The sequence below is a fragment of the Tigriopus californicus genome, chromosome 2 (genome assembly GCF_007210705.1).
Source record: "Tigriopus californicus strain San Diego chromosome 2, Tcal_SD_v2.1, whole genome shotgun sequence".
Lineage (NCBI taxonomy): Eukaryota > Metazoa > Arthropoda > Copepoda > Harpacticoida > Harpacticidae > Tigriopus > Tigriopus californicus.
In genome coordinates, this window is record NC_081441.1 from 14,792,832 (window position 1) to 14,814,778 (window position 21,947).

General features: G+C 42.8%; 2 protein-coding genes and 1 long non-coding RNA gene across 8 annotated transcripts; 2 read left to right on the top strand and 1 right to left on the bottom strand.

The window, feature by feature from the left end:
- Positions 1-553: 553 nt before the first annotated feature.
- Positions 554-20,722, bottom strand: LOC131893400 (osmotic avoidance abnormal protein 3-like). 6 transcript variants are annotated; one of them, XM_059243410.1, is made up of 15 exons: positions 19,991-20,722; positions 8,984-9,148; positions 7,895-8,050; positions 7,310-7,595; positions 6,728-6,880; positions 6,433-6,653; positions 5,644-5,878; positions 5,016-5,364; positions 4,729-4,957; positions 4,501-4,661; positions 4,324-4,424; positions 3,386-3,654; positions 2,399-2,498; positions 1,654-1,854; positions 554-1,065 (listed from the first exon to the last, which is right to left on the bottom strand). In XM_059243410.1, the coding sequence occupies exons 2-15, from the start codon at positions 9,053-9,055 to the stop codon at positions 896-898; spliced, it is 2,703 nt and encodes a 900-aa protein (XP_059099393.1). In that variant the 5' UTR covers positions 9,056-9,148; positions 19,991-20,722; the 3' UTR covers positions 554-895. The 6 variants fall into 6 exon arrangements, with proteins under 6 accessions (XP_059099393.1, XP_059099396.1, XP_059099394.1 ...); XM_059243413.1 differs by having other exon boundaries at positions 2,399-2,495; positions 3,401-3,654; positions 19,991-20,279; XM_059243411.1 differs by having other exon boundaries at positions 3,401-3,654; positions 19,991-20,277.
- LOC131893366 (uncharacterized) lies at positions 9,258-17,620 on the top strand. The gene is made up of 9 exons (XM_059243362.1): positions 9,258-10,199; positions 12,308-12,626; positions 12,706-13,535; positions 13,630-13,915; positions 14,251-14,333; positions 14,808-15,145; positions 15,217-15,427; positions 15,489-15,713; positions 17,197-17,620. Coding segments are annotated over exons 2-9 (2,271 nt in total). The 5' UTR covers positions 9,258-10,199; positions 12,308-12,624; the 3' UTR covers positions 17,493-17,620.
- Positions 20,395-21,139, top strand: LOC131893408 (uncharacterized). Its single transcript, XR_009374685.1, has 3 exons — positions 20,395-20,533; positions 20,740-20,876; positions 20,948-21,139. It is a non-coding gene; the product is annotated as an uncharacterized LOC131893408 (long non-coding RNA).
- Positions 21,140-21,947: the final 808 nt, after the last annotated feature.

The following is a 21,947-nucleotide window of genomic DNA, read 5'->3' on the forward strand; positions in this document are numbered from 1 at the left end:
TGCTCGCATTGCCCTCTCTAGGCATTGCTTCCTCTATTATGTCATGAAGGTACCCTTCCAAGAAAAATTTGCTTTTAAAAGACATGCCTGATCTCGATGATTGAGATGTTTGTTCAATTTTCAGATGTTACGAGTACATTGGCTCAAAATGGCATTTTGAAAGCCCAATGAAACTGAAAATTTTGTTACCTAAAATCGCGTGTTTTAATATTCAAAGTTTACTTTCTATTAACTGCGTATTGATATCAGTATAAAATTAAATTATCTTTAACTGATTGAATACTTTCTTGAATGGATTGATCGCTTGAAGCACTTTAAATCACCTATGTTTTAGAACGTAGAGCTACCTAGTACCTAGTGCGTACCTAGTGTTGAGAACCCTAACTTTACTAGTGTACAGTTTAGGACGCTTGGTTTCCAAATCTTTCCTCACTTCCCGAAAATACCCACTCTGTCTACAACTGGACCGTTAAACAATATCTCACTAATGGAAATATCTTTTTGAATGAAAGTGAATGCTCAAGGATCCCGCGAGACCAATCAATGATGAAGGTTGCACCACATGAAGATGAATTTAATTGTCTTAATGTTATCTGTGGGTGTCATGTCTCTTGAAAACAATAATAGAAGCATCTCTTTAACATGACGTAAGTAATATAGGTATATATGACTTTCTCAATGTGTGCGTTCACACGGATAAACAATCACTGAAGTTATACTGTTGTGTTTTGTCCTTTTGACCGTCTTTGGATCTATTGACTCGCTTTTGTTCCGTTGTCAGGACCAATGCAAATTAGGTACTGGTCTGCATGAATCTCATCTCGTACTTTTGTTAGGACCCAGGGATTAATCTCCTCTCATTTGGGTAACGGAATTTTGCGATGGCGAAATGTGCTCAGAATGTTCCCATGGTATTGAGAATTGGTCCACTGCTTCGCTTCCTCGTATTTTTGTTCCGATCTACCGTGGGCAAGGCCTCCAATCGCGAGGGTTTACGGAACCCTCCCAAGTCCGTGTTGGCATATGGACCGCCCAAGCCACCGCCTCCATTTATCAAGCCTAGAGCTGATAAAGAGAAGAGAACACCACGTATTACTCCCAAGAGTTTGACACAAATACCTTCAAGTTTGGCTATATCTTGGGATTGCCCATTGGTTAAGAAGCCCTAAAAGTTCCAAAGACAAGTATTTACAAGAAGCACCCCACGGAGTGCTAGAGTCGTTTCAAACACTAAACAGTAAGCAATATTGATGAAGAAGGTGAGGAAGTATTTTTGAATTCAAAGCGGCCGATTCATTTTCTTTTCCGTTGGAGACCTGAGCTTGGCTCATTTGAATACAGATTGTTCATGTGTAACAGCTGATTCATCTCTTAAGCACCAGAACTATTCACGAAGAGAGCGCACTCAATTGGTTTAAACGCTCCATTGTACCAAGATCTAACAGTCTGTTACTATTGATTCAAGCATTGTATTGAGATGATCTTGTAACTGCGGTGTACAGTCCACTTTGCAAAAGTGGCTTTTGAGCAAAAATAGAGCCCTTTTAAAGCTCGGGTGCATTCTTTTCTTTTGACATCTACATACGTAGAGTGTCTCCGCCATCAGTGCGGCAACGGTAACAAGTTGTTTGTTAGGGGTTGTTTATCACTTACACGTGGGTCCTGAAGTCCAATCAGAGCGCCGAGTGAACCCACCCCCTCCGTTGGAGAGACTGGAATTGGCCACATTGTACGAATTATTCAACCCTAAATTGTTCAACCCAGAATTGTGGGATGAGCTAATATTGGTGGAATTTTGGAGATTGGAGGAAGTAAAGCCCCCAAGCACGTTACTTGAAGAAGGTTTGGACAAAGCTGAAAAAGAGGTGATGATGATTAAGTAACTTGTCTCAATTGTATTGAAGAGGACATAACCCACTGCAATTAACGAGGAAATGCAAGTTTCGTACGTGGCTATCTTTTTGATCAATTTGCCATCGAGTTTATTTACAATGTTGAAGTATAGGATCTGAAAATCAGCTTCATGGGCAAACCAGGCTGCGCCACAATCGCTGCAAAAACTGTAATGTTTGAAACTTAAACAGTGTCTCCAAATTTTAAAATTAAGAGCTGTATCGTATCAAAGGACACCATTCAATGTTGATCTAACATCATTTTCATGAGACATTCCGTTGCGTCATGCTTTCTTTATATGGCAAGTCATGAATATGCAAAACAAATCAAAGGAATGTTATGAGCTATCACACACGCTGGTGCACTAAAAAGGGAAGAGACATTTGCATGGAGGGTGCGCTACACATCTTCGTAGAAACAATGAATGTTAAGATCAAGTATTTCCATGTCAATTGATCAAAAAGTGGTGCGGATTCGCACCCACTCGCCCACACACTGCACGTACCTGCATTGCGTTCTTGTGCCTGAGCTACTATGCGGTTAGCTCTTTGACCAGGTTTGAAGTACGATCCGGCCATGTCTTCGGCTTCGCTCTTGGCCAACTTCTGGAATAACGATGGAATCCTTATTACTTACATCTCCACCTTTGAGGGATTCTTAAGTGTACAAACTCAAAGAGGAACATCAAACTGGGCTAGGGATCGGCAGAGTACACTGAATGATTAAGTCGTGAAAAAAACAAAAGATTGTTTTAACGGCTTCTACGTTTTAGACATAGACATTCGCCAATTTTGCCCGAAAAAAGCACTCAAAATGACGGGCTGATCGTCTTCTGGCCTAGAATGAAAAGGAATCTAGCCAGGACTCTCTCTTTCTTCTTTACTTGCAAGCATAGTTTGCCCACTCCTATATTTTGAATACATATCATTTCATGCATGGCTGTGTGCTCGGGTCTCGCATATTTGCTTTACCAAAATTGAGTTTGCTGCCACTTTTGGACACCATCGCCAAGCAGGCAGTCAAAGATGTGGCAAACCCAATTTCAGGATATTGCTGCTGTGAGTGATAATTGAGTGAGCTTGTGAGTGTGAGCGTGATAAGCAGGACATGAGTATTGTTATCTTTGAGAGGGAATTCTCGTTCAATAAGGACGACTGAGTACGATGTATGATAAGTGTAAGTACGATAATGTATTCCATGAGCAGCAAGGTCCGAAAGTTTCCGTGGTTGAGGTATTTTTGGGTGCACGCGTGTTAACTTTCGACAAGGACAAGGAGGTATGCAGTGGCTGGGTGGTGAGTTTGAAGGTGATTCAACGTTTTCAAGGTCTCGTCAAGGCGTTACTTTTGACTTTGGAAGGGATACGAGTCCTCTCTCTTGAAGTATGAAGGTCCTTTGCGCTCAAAAAGCCAAACAAAGAAATCGTGAACCGAAAGAAAACTCTCATGCTCGAAAAGAGATGATTCCAAATGGGGAGGCGATTAACTCTCACAGGAAAATTAAGGACCTGCTGCAAATGAATCATCCCCGCATCCTCGGGGGACAAATCGTCCACCTCGTCATCTTCGGTATCGTCGTTGCGATCAGTAGCCGTGCTCTCCTTGGGGGCTGATTTGGTAGAGAGATCTTGGAGGAACAACGAAGCTTGACCGGCGCGCCGAAGACTAGCTTGTAGGCTACTGTTGTGATTGCCAGTGGTCGAGCCACCACTCAGGTTCAATCCAATGGAGCCTCCGCCTCCAAAACAGGAATTATTCTGACCTGAAGGAGGAGATGTGACAACATGCAGAAAACAAGGGTAAGAGAAAGAGACCAGAGGTCAGTTTTTTTTAAAGCTCTTACCTCGGAGTTAGGGGCTTGGACGTTAACCGATATGAAACTACACTCCTTAAAATGGTGAGCACAAGTACATTCTGGGCAACGTCCAAACCTTAACTCAGAGATACGAGCGTTTAAAAAACTCGCCTCTGGAAGGAAACCGGACAGGACGAGCGGGTCCAGAGGGAAATGGATGTCTTATTTTTTTTCATATATATGATCAATTCCCCCTCAAAGCTGCTATGCTACAATGTGGTCAAATAACGCGGCGGTTGATGACAAGCACGTCTAAGAGTATGTTCAAGATCAGACAGACTACCAACACCACTCGGCCATGATGTGTTTTGGGCTTTTGGCTGCACCTGAAATAAAGCATTGTCCTGGAGATCCTCCTCCGACGCCTCGAGTCTCGCCGGTGCGGTCTTGGAGGACGACCGACCGGCCTTGCGACGCCCCAACATCGGACTCGAAGATGACATATTGTGGGTGGAGCCCCCAAGAGGACCTAAATGAGTTCACATTATCAAGATGCCATTCATGAATCAATAACCCGACTTTCCCATTCACTGTCTGAACTTTCCCTGGAATTTAACCTTGGGGGGCTGTGCTTACCGGCTGGAGGCAGTTTGGTTCGCTCCAAGATCAGATCCGGGATTCGCCACCGCTGCGTCTCGTCGTTCCATATGGCCTCTTGTCTGATGCGATCAAGGTTACTGAAAAAAAAAATAGGTCATCATCGTAAATTATGTCTTGTCAGGGGAACGTCGATAACAGTGGGGATTGATCTACCAATAGTTGCATTCCTTCTTGATCGTCGGCTGAATCTTGTCCAGAATTTGTTGCATCAAAATAAGCTGTTGGTCTTGCTTCCGGATCGTGTCCAAATAGTCGGAGCGATCCTCTTCAAATTCCGCTTGGAGATCACTGATTTCGGCGTTCAATGCTTTGACCTTTCGAGAAGGACGTGTGTAAGATATACAATGTCTAGGACAACTAATCCGTTCAAACTCATCTCACCTTCTGTTTGCTCTTCTTGAGAGCCTCAGTTTTGACTTTGAGCTCCTCTTGTATGTCATCATAGACCTTGAGCATGACCCCGTCCTCGTCATCCACTGTCCCAAGAGCATCGGCGAGGGCCTTCATTCGATACTCCGCGGCCTTCTTCTTCTGCTTCCGTTTCTCCTTGAGGTTCTTGTCTCCGGCACGCTTACCTCCATCAATCATCTCTTCCTGGAGCTTCTTCAGCCTGACCAAAGCGAGTTGCATTATGTAAAGATTCCAGCAGCCAAGTGGGCGGGACTTACTTTTCCATGGCCTCTTGTTGCATTTCGTTGATGGGTCGACTGAAGTTGCCGGACTCGCTGAGAGCCATCCCATTTTGTACGGAAAGGTTCTTGTCGTTACCGTTGACGTTCATGGAGATGTTTTGGCTGAGCACGCTATTGCTGCGGCTGGCTGAGCGTGCCCGTTCTGCCCGCTCCTCCAGATCGCGGAGCTTCTCCTCATATTCCCTTTTCATTTGCTCGACCTCATTTTGCATTTTGGTCTTGCTCTGTTTCTCTGACTCCATTTTTAAGCGCATTTCCTTCATTTCATCCTCGTACTCCTTCCTCATTCGACTTCGCTCCTCCTCCAGGAAATCCTCGCTAAAGCCTGTTGGTAAAGAAAAGAAGATTCATTCCTTAATGGAGAACTTACACATCTTGAATTTTTTATCATGGGCAATTCAAGTCAGATTTGCTGTACACAAAGTTGGATTCACTCGGCTGAGACTGGGGCACTCTCTCTCTTTTTTATATCTACAGGGGGAAGAAAATAGGTACGTACCCAGAAGAAAATCTGTTTCCATTCAAGACCAAAGATTGTCGTATTAATAATAGCTCTTTTGATTTAGTTTCCTAATTTTTTTGAATCATCGTTATTATGCCTCACCTGCTGCACTGAGGTCAGCGTTGGGATTCTTTTCCAAGAGCGACTTAAGCTTTTGGATCTCCTCCTGGTACTCTCGAAGCATGGCATCTTTGGGGTCCTCGTTGATCTTGGGCTTATTCTTGATATTTTTGGCACGGTTGGCATATCGCAGAGTGGACAAGGTCTCGTCGTAGTTGTTATCCGCCGGTGACAGGCAAGCCACCATCAGCGTTTTGGTGTTGCCTCCGAGCGAATCCTGAAATGGCAATGGAAATTGGACTCTTTGAATATGCCAATTAACCCAGGGTTTTTATACAGACAACCAATTGTTGCCTGAACCAATGAGCGGCCCATATTCCTATATGGTTTTCAGTAATAAAACTAGTGATAGTAAAACTTTGTCAATTCACTTGGAAAAGCTTTTTCATCTTGGCGTGGTCAAAATTACAGCCCGGAAAATAATGCCAGTCCAGGCTATTCGAACAGATTGTCACATCTTTGTGTCACTGCCTCTCATTTGTGTTATTCAAATTGCGTTGTAATCAGAGACTGTTCTTAATCCATGTTAAGGTCTATTTTCAGTGTCACTTGGAAAAGCAGGTATGTGAATGAATTAAAAATGTAACTTGGTTCAAGAGGTGATATTCACTTATTTACCAAGAAATGTGTTCTACTTATATCCATCCATCTATTGATCAGAAAGGGAGCTCATGACAAGTGCACTTGTATGAGAGGAGTTTCCCTCGAACTTGATCTCGTTGTCGTTCCTTGATCCTGTGCCCCTTGCTCTCCTGTAATCATGGCTCTCACCTGAAGTAATCTGGTCAATTTAGAATCCCGATAGGGAATGTGTTTGGACTTGCCATCCACCAGGGCTGATATCACGTTGCCCAATGCCGACAGCGACAAGTTGATCTTGGTGGCCTCCTTGAGTCGAGCACCCGTGGCTTCGGTTTTCGCCTGACGTTCCGAACCGGCCAAATCCACGAGGTTCAACTTGCCTTTACGAATATGTTGCTCCCCACTTCCACCTAAGGTTTGAGAGAAAACGAGTGGTTCCAATAGTGTCTTAGACAGGCATGGATTTGACGTTGTGATTATTTACTGGTGTCCATCATTTCGATGTTGATGGTGAAGATTGAATGGGATCGGGATGATTCGGCGTTCATTTTGGTCTCCCCTGTGGCACGGTTCTTCCAGCCTTGATCCATAAGCACCTCACACGCTGACACATTGTTCACGGGATGTAGGGAAATATCTAGAACAAACGGGGAGTGAATAAATGTCCAATTATCCCCGGCTAGTCATGCAGTGGCCCATATATCCAACGTTGTAGACGGTATTTCCGTTGACCTACTTCGATTTACCCACGGAACACGTGGGAATTGATGACGGGAAAAATCGATGGTACTTGATCATGATACAAGACCAGCCAGAATGTATGTTTCTCATAAGCAGGTCTTCCTAGTTCATAGTAGAAGATCCCATTCAAACTACATATCAGTTTGCAATTACCTACTAATAAAAAGTGAACCCTCTGGGAAAAATCACGCATTAACCATCGGGCCTGCTATATCTACATAAAGTTACTTCTGCACTTTGCATCGAGATGATCAAGGAACAATGAATGGAATGTCAGTTTCATAGAACTTGGATCGCAGGCCATTCAAATGGATTTACCACCCACCTTTGACGTAGACTCCTTTATCGGGGTGTTCTTTGAGGTCGAGGCGTTTCCGGGCGTCGTCCCCGAGAAGGTCTCGGATATCCTCGTTGTAGATTTCGAGGTAGGAGGCGTGGACCAAGTACTTCATATTCTCACTGGCATCGATGGCTTCGAAAATGTGCTCAAAAGATCGGGGAATGATGCCTCGTTGTTCCTGAGGGCTTTTGACACCTTGCATGGAGAATGACTTGCCACACCCCGTTTGACCATAGGCAAACACAGTGCCATTGTAACCCTCTAGCACGCCCTAGAGATGGGAGATGCAGCTATATAATTGGTCTGGTTTGAAAATAAAATAAAGCCATTTCCCAGTGAATTTCAATTGCTTATTAGGTACTGATTGAGCATAGCAAAAAGAAGAAAAGTGTACATACAAACCATGCAATAATTACGACACGGTTGCTCGCAAATAAGTGTATACTTTATGCCTTCATTGATTTTGTTTCGGCTTTAGATCCAATAAAAACAGTACCAAGGGTGCGAGTCTCCCTTGGCTTGTTCCCACTTTTACGAGGATTCGACTGGATTACATTTCAGGGTGCTCACCTCGACCAGTGTGTAGCCCACGTCATTGTAAATGGCCTCTGTGGTCGAATCAGTTCCGTAGACGCCGTCAAAGGTGAAGTTCTTGGGCGCCGCCGATGGATCGCTCAGGTTCATGGTGGAACATTGCAGGATAGAGGGATCCATGAAAACGCACGTCTGGAACAATGGACCATAAATAAATTGAGGGGAATGAATGGCAATTAAACGGAGCTCTCCCGTGCTCACCGGACACGCTGTTTCCATATTTAGCAAATGTATTTTTTGCACTTTTATGATGAAACAAACGGTACCATATACCTAAATAGATATGCTAGAGCTCAGAACTGACTTGGTTGGGACAAGATAGTAAAGCCACTTTGTGAAAAAAAATCAACTCAAATCTTGGACACACTGGTTAAGAGAGACGGGTTGAATCGACATGAAAAAAAGCACTTTGATTTCAATTATAAGTGAATATAAGAAGGGCCCTACTGATAATATAAATCGCTATTTGCATGGCTTAGCCAGGGTACAAATAGCTAACATCATATGAAAAACACACATATTGTTACGGTTCTACTTCTTATGTCATGTTTAAGCATCAGGCAGTCCAAATTAAGAGGGGAAGGAAAGCAAATCCACCCTTGACTTATGAATGCACTTCTAGTAAGATGGTGTGAACGGAAAAAGGTTTGCGAAGAATGGATTTTTATTTCGTGGTGGAAAGGTGCCCAATTAGCCTTACAAATTTCTTATTGGAGGCTAGCTCACAAAAACTAAGAAAGGGCACCCTGACGGCTGAAATGTACGTCCATATGGTGCAAGTTAAAGGACACTGAAATGTGGAAATAGCATCTTTTGACTTGCTTTGACCACCGTGTTCATTATCAAGCCTTTCAAGCAATTATGTTCTCATTCGCATTAGATTGTGCAAAACCAGCTATGGAACGCGGAAAAGCCAACAATAGAGGGGCTCTTCAAAACTTGATTGAATTCACCACACCCATTTAGCCAGTGAAACTTTGAACGTGGACAAAGACAATCAAATGCCAATGGACCAAACTAGAATTGAATAGGGGAATGAAACAAGTTGGATGAGTTGAGGCTTACCTTGCATTTCAGATCCTTTTCTCTGGTGTTCATTGGACGACATCGCACAATGACCTTCACTGTTTCAGCCATGGTTATCGAGATATCAGGAGGGAAATTGTGGCGTTTGGCAATGAATATTTTTTTATTCACGTTTTTAGAGGGTCATGGTTCATGCTTCTTGATCTGGAATAAAGAAAGACGGAGGAGTATATAGATTAAAACAAGTCGGTTCACTCTTCAGGCCATTGGATCATTGTTCCCAAACGAAAACTTCGATTTGCCATATAACCAATTATGCATCTGCAACTTGACTTTCGAGTTTTCGGTGGGTTTTCGAGTTCATGAAGTTATCTGGATGTGACTGCAAGAAGGAAACCTATGTACTCATTGAAAGCAAAAGGAGGTACGAATCTCTAATTCATATCGTTTGTCAGTCAAATTTCCACCAATCATCAGAAGAAACCAAGGCTGTGGTAATTGTCAGTGGAACCATTTCTATTTTGGCTCAAGGGACAAACGTTGTCTATTACATTTGACTGCTTAGGTCCAGAGGCGAGTTTTGTAAACGATCGTACTTCTGAGTTAAGGCTCGGATGTTAGCCAGAATGAGCATCCGCTCAACACTTTGGCGTGCGAATTTACATACATACATATCGGTTAACGTCCAAGCCGCTAACTCCGAGTTAAGAGTTTTAAAAAACAGGCCTCAGGAAAAGCAAGTTTAAATTTTCAAAGCCCTGCTTGGACCTAAAACCACGTAATGATTCTGCCAGATGCATTGAACTGGAAAGCTTCAACCAAATCAAATGTGCCGCTTCATGCTGATCGTCGTCATTCATTCCCTAGAATCATGACTCACGACTTCGTATTGTATTTCTGCCGATTCATAGCTTGAAACTTGTACACTACTTTTGCTTGAAAATGTACCTGAGCATCATGTGAACCAATCCTTTTCTGCCAACTCTTTGAAACATCTCAAACAATAGAGGTGCCAAGTTTTTTGTTGGTCCAGTCATCTTCTGAGACGTTTGGCCATTTTTTCTGTCGGTCAATTGTCCTTTCCATTGAAAGAAGAGACACTTGGATGTACATAGAATGGCCAATACATCGAGGCTGTTGAATCGTGACCGCACAGGAGCGGTTATTGTTGTTTACCCTCTAGATGGATGAATGAGCGCTCAGGTTGGCGTGAATTCATGGGAAAAAAATCAGTCGCACATCGCAAATTGAACAGGTAAGGAAAATATCAAATTTCGTCGGCTGATGGATTGTCTTTAAACGTTTGGTTTACTTTTACGAATTGGGACACTTTCCTCCTTCCGGTTGGAGGCGTGGCCGAACCGGGAATGAGCTTTCTTTGATTTAAGACTGACAAATCGGGCTCAAATGTCAACTTGACATTTCCTCACTCACTTTTGAGAATGAATTGTTATCTTCATTTTGAGTCGGGAACACTGAAACTAGACATGAACAGGCGTTGAATAAAATGTTGCAAAATATTAAGCCATGTTGTCTGAGGTAAGAAGAATGTACAAAAAAGTTTGGAAATTATCATCACAAAGGTCACAAGAGAGTTTCGTTTGTTAAACCGACGTTTCGGGAATTTTTCTGTCTCTACACTAAATAGAAATCCCTGCGCATAACTTGGTGGCACGTTTGTCAAGACTCAGGCTTGTATCCAGTTTTCTTTACTCTCATTCTGTTTCATGGATTTCGTCCTTAAGTATTTTTCAAACCATTAAATCTAACGACAAGTTGTGACAATTGGTTTTGGTTTAAAGCAATCCTGTGAGAAGATAGAGGGGTTTCTACGTATAACTAGCTTTGAGCATTCTCATTGAAATGGAACTTCCAATCCAGGCGGATTGAGCGCTCCCCATGTTTTCCCACTAATCAACATCCGTCATCTTAGTTGTTTTTCAATGGGCAGTCTCAAGAGCAATTTTTAAGGGGGTGGGTGGCTTTTAACTGTTGTGCTCATTCCTGCCCGACAAAGCAAACAAAAGCCCCGAGGCTGTTGCCCACATGAGTTTTATCTACTATACTGCATGCGTACCTAGGGTACCCACTACCATAGCTGGGCGTTAAATTGGTAAACGTTAACAGTTGATGAACGACAAAGGCTTTTTCGGCGACGATTAACGGACTTATTACTTGTGTATTGAATTATTCCCCTGGTTTGGAAACGTTATTTCTTTAAGTGGTTACATTGTTAGGTGTAAGATGTTTTAATCATTGGACTAGCATTTGTTTCTTCACTAATTTGTTACTGTCAATTTCAATTGTTCTCACTTCTTCCTCTGTTTTCTCAATTTTAAGCAAAATGTGTTTTGCTTTCTTTGTTAGCAGTAGTCCAGTTTTTTTCATGGTAAGATCAAATGATTTCTTTTTTCCTTTTTTCCATGATCAAAAGTAAAGAACAAACGACAGTCACTTTTTGTATGACAACGCCCACCACTGACTATTTCTTAATACTTACGACCAGGTGATGGATGTGTATGGAGATAGTTTAGAAGTAGAACAGCGTGAAATCGAGTGTATTTGACCTGCTTTGGCTTGATGGGCTCGTGGTGACAAGCACTTTCTCTGGACAAACTGCCATTCAATCGTCAAGATTGTCCTTGCTTCGCATGTCGTCTCCTTGTTCTGCACTACTTCATGTTCAATGAATTGTGTAAACATAACATCTTTCAATTACTTGGGCGTATTTTCTATGAATACGTTATGAAGCTATGAAGACTTTGATCGGATGCGTTCATCAACTGGCAAGTCTTAAGCCAAAAAGAAAACAGTTCAGCAAAGCAATCCAAAATGATCCGAGAAAAGCTGGCTCACATTCCGACCTTTTCCGTGCAGGTGCTGTTGTTAGTCGGCGCAAATGGAACAAACTAAGTCAATATATATGTTGTTACTACTAATTTTGCGCTATATCATATAAACAAGTGAAAGCAAAATAATACAGTACACCGTAAGACAGGCTCTCTCAGAAGAGAATTCAAGGGAAAACGGACTAGCCCAGTTGGCTAACTGAAGAAAGGGGTTAAGTGTCACATGAAGGTCTGGTCCAGGACACAAGAATGTCAATTTCCGTGTAAATTGCGCACCCATGAATCATTTGAGGCTAAGGCAAAACAATACCCAGAATTTGCTTAACCTTTTTTTTGCATCGCCAACGAGTCAGTGGTCTCTGGGTTCTCTGATTCTCTCGCTGTACGGAAATGCAATCTTATTCCAGGCGAAATGAGACCCAAAGGCCGAAAACCCTCGCTGAGGCCCAAGGGCCGGTCCAATCATCTCCTTCACGAATGTACAGTACACATTCTGTACATATCTATCTTCTAGCATCATTCAGTCTTCGTCCCCCGAAGGAAGGAGGCACCGCGACTTTTGTTCTTCTGTTGGCCTTTCGTTGCTTTCGTCGCTCGGGGATGCACTTCAACGTGTGGAGAGTTCGACAAAGGCTGCTTTTGCGGTCTTTCCTATGATCCTGAGAGATCAGTCAGTTCCCCGGTTGCTCCTCATTCTCACGTGTCCCCATATTCATCAAGTTCAACCAATTCGTTCGTTCCAACAATGAGGAGATTGTATTTGTGTTGAGCTGTTTTTCCAATGCAAACAGTCTAACCGGGCACCCTCATCATCATATCCTCCTCATCATCATGTAAGAGAACGCTTTCTGCCTTGAAATAGTTTTCGTGCGCGAAATCGCTAGTTTTAATGACTATCCTTGCTGCTTTCAGGCTAGTGCTGAAAAGTGTGGTGTTCGTCCTTGTTGGCCTTCATCTCAATTTTTTGAAGGCCGCACTTGTGGCTAATCATCCGGTTCAAGATGACCAGCTTCACAAGCATCTGTTGATATCGCCCTCCTATAGTTCCCATCACGCTCCGTCTTTGATCAAAGGCCGCCCATTGCCGGTGGAGTTTTCTATCAACGTTCGAAATGTATTGGGGATAAACGAGAAAGAACAACTCATCTCCCTGGAGACGTCACTCCGCATGTTTTGGATAGACCCCCGCGTCAAAGTACGTGATGAATCACTCAACCTCAGTGCACCTGCCAATGAGCAGTATATCACCTTCAATCCCAAAGTGGCACACCATTTCTGGATCCCAGACATCTTTCTGGACCGTGCCAAGGACATCAGAGTTCCCACTTATTTTACTCGCCCAGCTTCCCTTAGGATCTATCGAGACTCCACGTTCCGATACTCTAGCCGCATCAACTTTGATGCTGCTTGTCCCATGGACTTTCATCGTTATCCTGTGGACTCTCAGTTGTGCGAAATCAATTTCGAGTCCTTTGGGCACACCAATAAACAGCTGACCTTCAGCTGGAAAGCCAATGCCAGTAATGTGAACCCAAATATTACCTTGGCCCAATTTGACATGGAAGTGGTTTTGGAGGAGACCTATGCCACTGACTACTATGATCTGGCCTATCCTGGTATCATCATGAAAATTCACCTCACTCGGGAGATTGGTTACCATATCGTTCAAACCTACATACCCAGCGTCATCTTTGTCATTCTGGCCTGGCTGTCCATGTTCATATCTCCTGATTCAGTACCAGGTACAGTTTGGCTAGGGTTCTATTGGAACATTGGGCTTATGAAAACAAATGGTCGGGAATTAATATTCTCTCTCACCCCTCTTCAACCCAACAGGGCGCGTGGGAATGGGAATGACCACGCTCTTGACCGTGACCGCCATGTTTGGCTCGGTGCGACAAAACGTGCCTCGTGTGTCCTACGTCTCTTATCTAGATATTTGGATGCTCATGTGCATTTTGTTCGTGTTCTTCTGTGTCCTCGAATTCACTGTGGTCACAACCCTTCTGCGAGGAAATCGACGTTATACTGTGAAAACCCTCGAGTACTCCAGTCGTATAGCAGTTCCGATTATTTTTGTAATCTTCAACATTATCTACTGGCCAAGCTTATTTGCCACTTAGTTTTGACCCCTGAATTGGAATTCAATACCAAAAACCTTTGCCGTGATACCTGACATGATGTGGTCTGTTCATTTTTGAATGTACGTGGTTCCGGTCCATGAAAGCAGTGTGACTAGTTTCCTCCTTCCACAAAAGGCTGGGCTAATTCACTTTGGGCAAGAGGAGGCTGCGACCTTGGCATTATAGGGATACCTTGCATTTGTTTTAATAACTCCATACTGCTTGGGCTTTAGAATTGAACGAGTGACTAATGAAGGAGAAGCAATTTGTCTACTGCTTGTATTTCCAAGAATGAGGAGTGTTCATTAAGCATCAACTGCCTCCACTGATTAAGCTTGTCCATACTTTCTCATACCTTCCATCCCATTTGCAAGGGTATCACTTGTTGGATGGAAAGAGAGGAAAGATCCTCTGGCTGTGGGCGCAAAATGGCCAAATAAAATACAAACACTCACCACATCGAAGGACTACATGGAAGTGCCCAATGAAGAGAACGCCCTAGTTAGCGACGAATCTCTCTCCCTCGATCGTGCTTGGGATGTGTATAATGAGACGATTTCCAAATGAACCGAGCTTATGCCTGGCTTAACAAGAGGATAGGAGGATCGCCAACACAAGAGGGAACCCGGACGGACAAAAGCGAGATCAAATGAGTAGACTCGCTAGATTAGGTCTTGATGAGAAAGACGATGGAAATTGCGTCACTTGGAGGAGGGCCAGTGATCACATTACGATTAGGTTCGTTCCCTCGATAACACCGATAAACAATGTCGCCAGGTGTACTCTTTTCACTGATGGTCTGGGTCCTCCATCTTCATGGGGCGAAGGGTACGTGACAAAAGGTTTATCGAAAATGACACATTCCTGGTATAAAGCATTTTGAGGCTCTAGGTCTACCCGCACTCCAATCCATCGGCGATGGAAACCCAACCTCGCCTCAAATGGATGCCTCAACATTTCAACTTGTCGACTTTGAACCCGGTTACAATGTCCATGAGCATCCCCCCACCCAAACCGGCGAGGCTCTGCAGGTCGATTTCCAAATCAATCTCCGTAACGTCTTACAAGTGGATGAGGTGGCACAAATCTGCTCCTTGGAGATGACCATCCGCATGTATTGGACCGACCTCCGGATCAAGAAAAAGAAGGTCACCACCGAGCTGGATTTCGTGACTTTGAACCCTCGAGCAGCTCAATACTTTTGGATACCGGACATCTTCATTGATCAAGTGAGTGTTTCAACGTATTCGTCAACCCCAATTTATGGTCACATCCAGAGCTAACTGGTACGTACCTATAGGCCAAGGACTTGCGAGTACCTTCGTATTACGTCCGTCCAGCCTCGATTCGCGTGTACAACGATTCGCGAATCCGGTTCGCCGCTCGGGTCAATTTTGACGTGGCTTGTGGTATGGAATTCCACCGTTACCCGCACGATGTGCAGACTTGTGAGGTCAAATTCGAGAGCTTCGGCTACACCAATCGTCAAATGCGCTATGCGTGGTTATCAGGTAATATCCTGATTTTTCAAGTGGGTCTTGGCCCATGGTTTAAGTGCTTCTCTTCGACTAGGCAATAACATCAACCAGAACATTAGTTTGCCTCAATTCGATTTGGAGGTGAAATTGGGTAACAACTACTCGACGGATTACTACGACTTGGCCTACCCAGGGGTGATCATGAGGATCTTGCTGAGTCGGAAAATGTCCTTCCATCTCATGCAGACCTATATCCCGTCGTTTATTTTCGTCACCTTGGCGTGGTTGACCATCTTCATTCCGCCGGATCAGATTCCAGGTAAGCAAATTGTCGTTAATTTCGTCGCACTTGCAATCAATCAATCTATTGAGAACGAGAAAACTACTTAATAATTGCGTAAAAGATCTGAATATGACGCTCCTAGATTAGCTTTTCCCACTCTGATTGTTACGTCTTTTTATTGTAGTTCCTTTTGTAACGCTATGTTTGAATCTTGACTGTTAAGTTATTTTGGGAGGTATTTTGAGGCCAAATACTGAGAGGTAGGGTGGTATTGTACCACAATGCTACCTTATTCATTCGGCAAAACTAAAGTGTAGAACTGTACTCATGAGCCTTGAACGGAAAATACATGCATTCTAACAAATGGGCGTGAGAACTTTGGGCTAATCAACAAGAGATTATTGCTCAATTAACAAGAGCAAAACGAAAGCACAAATAAATAAATAAATAAATAAATAAATAAATAAATAACCGACATTGGCAAACGTGTTGCCAGTGAACAAAAAGCACCAGGTAATTGCATCGAGAAACTATTGATTACTTCTTTGCAAACAAAGCAAAATTATGGCGAGCCAGCGAAATTTCAAATGATAATCCGGTATTGACTTGAAAATCGTTATATTTTACGTAACATTCGATTTAATATCTGGTGTCCTTTACTTGCGATCAGTTGTGTTGTCCCAGGCAGATATTTGACTAGGCAAAATCATGAAGACAGAGGTGGATCCTTTTAGACCAAGCAACCAAGAGGAACGAGTTAGTAGATGCGTTTAATTTGGATCTTTGAACATCCCATGATTATATCCTAAAATTGTCGTTAGCTAATAACGCCTTAAGTTATTTTGTACCATTCAAGAACATTTTTTTCACCAAAAGAAGGAGTATCCTTTAAAATAACTATTTGCTTATATATAATTTCTCAAAACTGTTCCGATTACTTTTAAAATCTATTGATTTAAATTTTACTTACCGTACATGGATTCCAAATATCATTCATTACAATTGTTTTTGCGTTCAATTAAAGGAAAAAAAACTAGATTTCTTTCACTTTATCGGACCTGCTCCCATCCCCTTAACTTAACCTACTGAGAACCTCAAGGGATATCTTCATTGCTCACAAACTAACTAGACAAATATATATCATAGCAATATCGCTTGGGCGGACATCAGCTAAAAAAACATTTTACAATTTCAATTGACGCCATCCTGAAATGTACATACTAGTGATTATCTATACATGAAAAAAAAAACGTCGCAGATCAAGTCCAATTCCTATTTTTGTTACTCTTTATTTTATAAAGCAACATAAAAACTGGTCCACAAACTGCGACCAGAATTCAAGAAGCCGTCTATTTCCATTTTCCAATATTTCAAAGTACATTAGTACACCAATAATTGCCCGCTTTCCCATTCCCTGCGTGGTCGTGTGGAACCCGTGGTCCTTTTAGTGTTTTAGCTCGCCATGTGGTTATAGCATTTAAACGAGTGTGCGTTTATGTGTCCCCCCCCTCCCCCCCAGGTCGCGTGACCATGACCATGACGACCTTGTTGACGTTGACGGCCATGTTCGCGGCAGTGCGGTCCAACGTGCCTCGCGTGTCCTACGTCTCGTTTCTGGACATCTGGATGTTCGTCTGCATTGTTTTCGTGTTCCTCGTCATCATCCACTTCATCATTGTCATCATGCTCTTGAGGCTGGATCGCGTCAAATCGGCCAATGCCTTGGAGAAATTGGGCGCCATCCTCATTCCCGTGGCCTTCTTCAGCTTTAATCTGCTCTACTGGGCTATCTTGTATGGCGGAGAATGGCTTTAGAAAACCCCTCCCCGCCTATCCCTCATATTGAAACGTTTCATGCATTTTAGAAAGCCCCTACTGACTTTGTAAAAGAACAAGTCTTGGTGGTTGTGCAGCTCTACTCTGTCGCCACAAATGAACGCCACTGGTCATGAATAAATTAGTATCTCTCTCTCTTTTCCAATGCTTGTCCTACTTTTCGCCTCTGATGACTACTGAGCTTCATTGGAACCGACAACGTGCTTCAAGCTCGGTGAAATGTCGATCTAGACTGTCCTCTGGGACTTCTTCCGCAAAGACAAAGTCTTTTAATCCAGCCTTCAAAACAGCCTTTCCTCGGACGATCTGGTAGTGTTATTTTGACAATTTCAGACACAAGGGTCGAATCCAGCAAGTAAAGACCACTTTAGTAAGCATAAAATTGGCCCTAAAAGTCATTTTCTGGCTCCCTTTGTGTGGTGTCATTTCACTATGAGTCAGTCACAATAATTGAATATATTCAGAACAGCCTTTGTTTTAACAAATAAGAGGCAGCCTTTGAACGTGGCTTGTGCTTCTCCCGAAAAATGGATTATTGCTTTGCGTTGATCCCATGTTGGAACCGGTTTTTTTCCATGACGACCCACGATCAAGGCATGGCCTTTAAATTGGTGGAATACCAAAAGGTGTAACCTTTATTCCCTTGGTCTTCGTCTATGACCGGACAAATCAAGAAGCATATGGATTATTTGATTGGTACATGCGTTCGAAAGTCCATCGTGTTCCAAGGTTGATTGATGCATGCAGGTCTTCACTACATACCTGCGTCTCATTGCAATCATCATCATCATCATTAGAATTAAACGATGATTATCGTTATCGTAAAGCTAGGGCTGAATTTGTATTGATTGGTAACATTATCCACCAACCTTGGATTGGAAACGTGCCAAAGAATGAAGTATGGTCTTCTCGAAAGCCACGATTATGTATGGCCTCTAAGGGACGAAAATGTGGAAGAGAAACTGTTGCTTTTTGCTCTAGTATTTTTTTCAAGGTCACTTCAAATGTAATGGAATGTAGCGTTGATTCAAAACAGTCATCACGCGTGGTTGTGACGATTGTCAACTACGCTGAAGACTGACTTGAGAAGCCTTTGATTAAAGACCTCTAGGATATTTAACCTTCACTCATTCCGTGTTTGTGCATGTCGTTAATAATGTGGCGAGCAAATCAAATTCGTCAATATTTCATGTTAAAACCATGGAACAACATTTGCCAGTGACGTTAGGAATTGTACATATTTCCTTAGCAAATTCGTGATCACAACGAAAACAATGAAAACAGACCGTTGATTTAGGTAGGTGGCCTTCTTTTTCCGTAACTCTTACGAAATGTGAGGTACTTTCAGATATCAGGAATATAGGAATGCAAAAGGCAAAACCTGTTGCACTCTTTGTCACTTAAAATTCAAGGAACTTTGCCCGTGACGAATACTGCTAATTGTTGAAGAACAGCTAAAATGACTTGCCCAAATCAAAGATGAACCCCAAAGATGCATGTGTAACAACAGCATTTAGAATCTTCAATACATTTAATCAATGGATGCAAAACTGATCTGACGGATTCATCTTCATCTTACTTAGTAGGATAAGAGCTGAGTGTTTTGGGTTTGTATGCAACAAAATTGACACACTGACCAGGTTAAGAATTCTAAATTGGCAACAAATTCTACTCAGAATGGACATAAAAACACAATAATATGCTGTATCAATCGATCTTAATTTTTCATTCTTTTTAACGAGCCTTTTTTTGGCTTAATCGCTTTACTTATATAGGTATCCATAGTAACCTAGCACTTGGAAATCACTATACCGATTTTGGATCACGGCCTCGACTGTGCAAAAATGCCTTTTCTCTCATACCAACATGAAACTTCAATCGCAATCTCTCAAATCTGTCTGAAAGCCTCTTAAAAGCCTCCATTCAAAACGGAGAGAAGAGCCTTTGTTGCTTAATCAGAAGAGAGTTGTTAAGGTATTAATCGCAGTGAATAGCTGATTATAAAACATTTTTTTGTGTCAATGGGTTAACAGGCGGTTAAGATCCAGACCTCATAAAAATGAATATGGACCCCATCAATCAAATACTCTTATTGATTGGAACCAAAGAAGACGATTTCATTGATTTTAGGACCCTTTTTTCTTTACACAACCTCTTACTAGACCCTGGCAACTGAAAAGATCAACTTCAATCTTGAACAACATTCATTTAAAGTTTATATCGACCTTACTCTCGAAAGCTGATAACGTCATAGACCAGAATGAATATTTCATACGAAGGCCAGTTCAGTAAGGCCCGGAAAAAAATCAATGCTTCGTCGGGATAAGGCTTAAATGTCATGTTCCTCCTCGTGACGGAAGTACAGGCACATCAAGGCATTAAGGTAGGAAGGAACCAAGGCCAGAATCGCATTTCAATCATCCCCAGCCAAGTTCAACAAGGCATGCAATACTATGTTTTGGTCGACTTCCACTTACTTGTTGAAGGTCGACGTTCTTGTTCCAAATTTCCCTGGGAGGCTATCACAATCATATCACAACAACAATTCTGGCATCTCATATGCGGGGATCATGCACACGAGTGCCCATTTATCGACAATCCTGCTGCCACCTCAATAGTCGCTCACTGCTTGAGCGCATTGGGTCCATTGTTATTCATTATCATGCACGCGGAAAGGTCCAGAGCCTCTGAGCGGCCTAAGCAGGTATGAAAGCGGCCCAACCGGGGCCTTTTTGCCATGACAACACTGAGGACCCAAAATCAAAACACTCGTTCGGCATCGATTGGTTGGGGATTGTTTGAATGTCGCTGATGATGAACGGGAAAGCCCAGGGTGGTGTCTTGGGGTTGATTTGAGAGTTAAAGGGTTGGCAAGGTCAACAAAAAGGATCCCCCGGAAGCAATCCTCCTTCACCAATCAAGTGAAGTGTGAGTCAACGGAAACCGATCCACATTTCTTGAGGTGACATGCGGAATTGCTGTCATTGGACAATGAACTTGTGGTTGGACACGCACACAAGGTAAGACTGACTGACTAACTGACTTTTTTCCCCCTCGTTCGTCGGTATCGTATTGGTCTTCTTGGTGGACTCGGCCCACGAGCACGAAAAGGACGTAAGGTCACTGGGTCTTGGAGGCATGCCATGCACATTCACATACGTGATTGGATGGACGTCGTATGTGCGTGAAGGGACGAGCACGTCATATCATTTTCCCTGGTTTGAAGGTACGCGAGGCCCCCAGGATCCGAGGATTCAAAGAGGAGGGAGAGGCAGGCGGGAAAGAGCCTTTCCGATCGGGCGGCCTTTCTTTCTCTTCTGGGACGAGAACAGCTCCTCTTCCTTCACGGGGAGAACCGTCCAGGTGAGTTGCATGGGTTGCTTTTTCCGTGGCTGACTCATATGAATATCTCTCTCCTTTTGAGACGGATGTAGTACGTAGACGGAGAGTAATTTATTAAAGGGGGACCACTCTGGTATGAGGACCAGAACCTGGCGATGACGAACGGTTTTATTAGTTGGCCAAAGGTCGATGGCGGATTAGTCAAGTCTGGCCTAGAGCGGCAAATTCAAAAGTACAGGATGAGCAAATATTCCATAAAGCATGGCACAGCTGTAAGGCCAACAAGAAAGGTAATCAGATAAGTAACAAGGAGAATAGGAATAAAAAACCATGAACAAGGATGTTCGAAACTGAAACCTCGATTTGCACTGTTAGTATTTGATAGAAGCGAACAATCAGCCAACTGATCATTTGGGGAAAGAAAGTTGGATTTCCTGAATTTCATGCTTTGTGGTATAATTGAGTGATCGATCGTATCGTATCCTGATTAAATTTTGAAATGAAAACGTTCGTCCAGTAGCGAAGGAAGTCCTTGTGAATGCAATATTTCATTTCTGGTCGTCCCATGCCTTTGAAAGGACTTAGAGGTCTAGTGAGCTAGAAACGACCTTTCGCTTATAACGTATGCAAACCCACTGGATCACAAGTAAGAAAGAAATGCAATTTATATGAAACAATGGTTTGAGTAAGCGAATGAAACACGTGATTATTTAGATCAGGTTTAGGTGTATTTCAACTTGGCCTTTCCCAATTTCATTTGATCCCTTTATTCCGTTATTCCTTTATTTAATGTACTTTTGTGGCCTAATGTGTTTTGGCTGAGATTAATCCGTCTGCTCTATCCATAATGATGTTACTACATCTATATACTTTTGAACAAGCTGAATTTCAACATTGCTCCCTCATGTCAATCTTTAATGGAAATCTTTAAACTAAGCTCCTTCAACTCCTTCACAACGTAAAGGCGTGCCAATTTAGATCAGTCACCCCAGCTTTCCTGTCCTTCATGTCATCCTCGTCATTCATTGACATCCCAAGCCTAGGGTTGTTAATAAGTCCAAAAGCAATGACTCGAGTCTGGCGAGTGTTTTT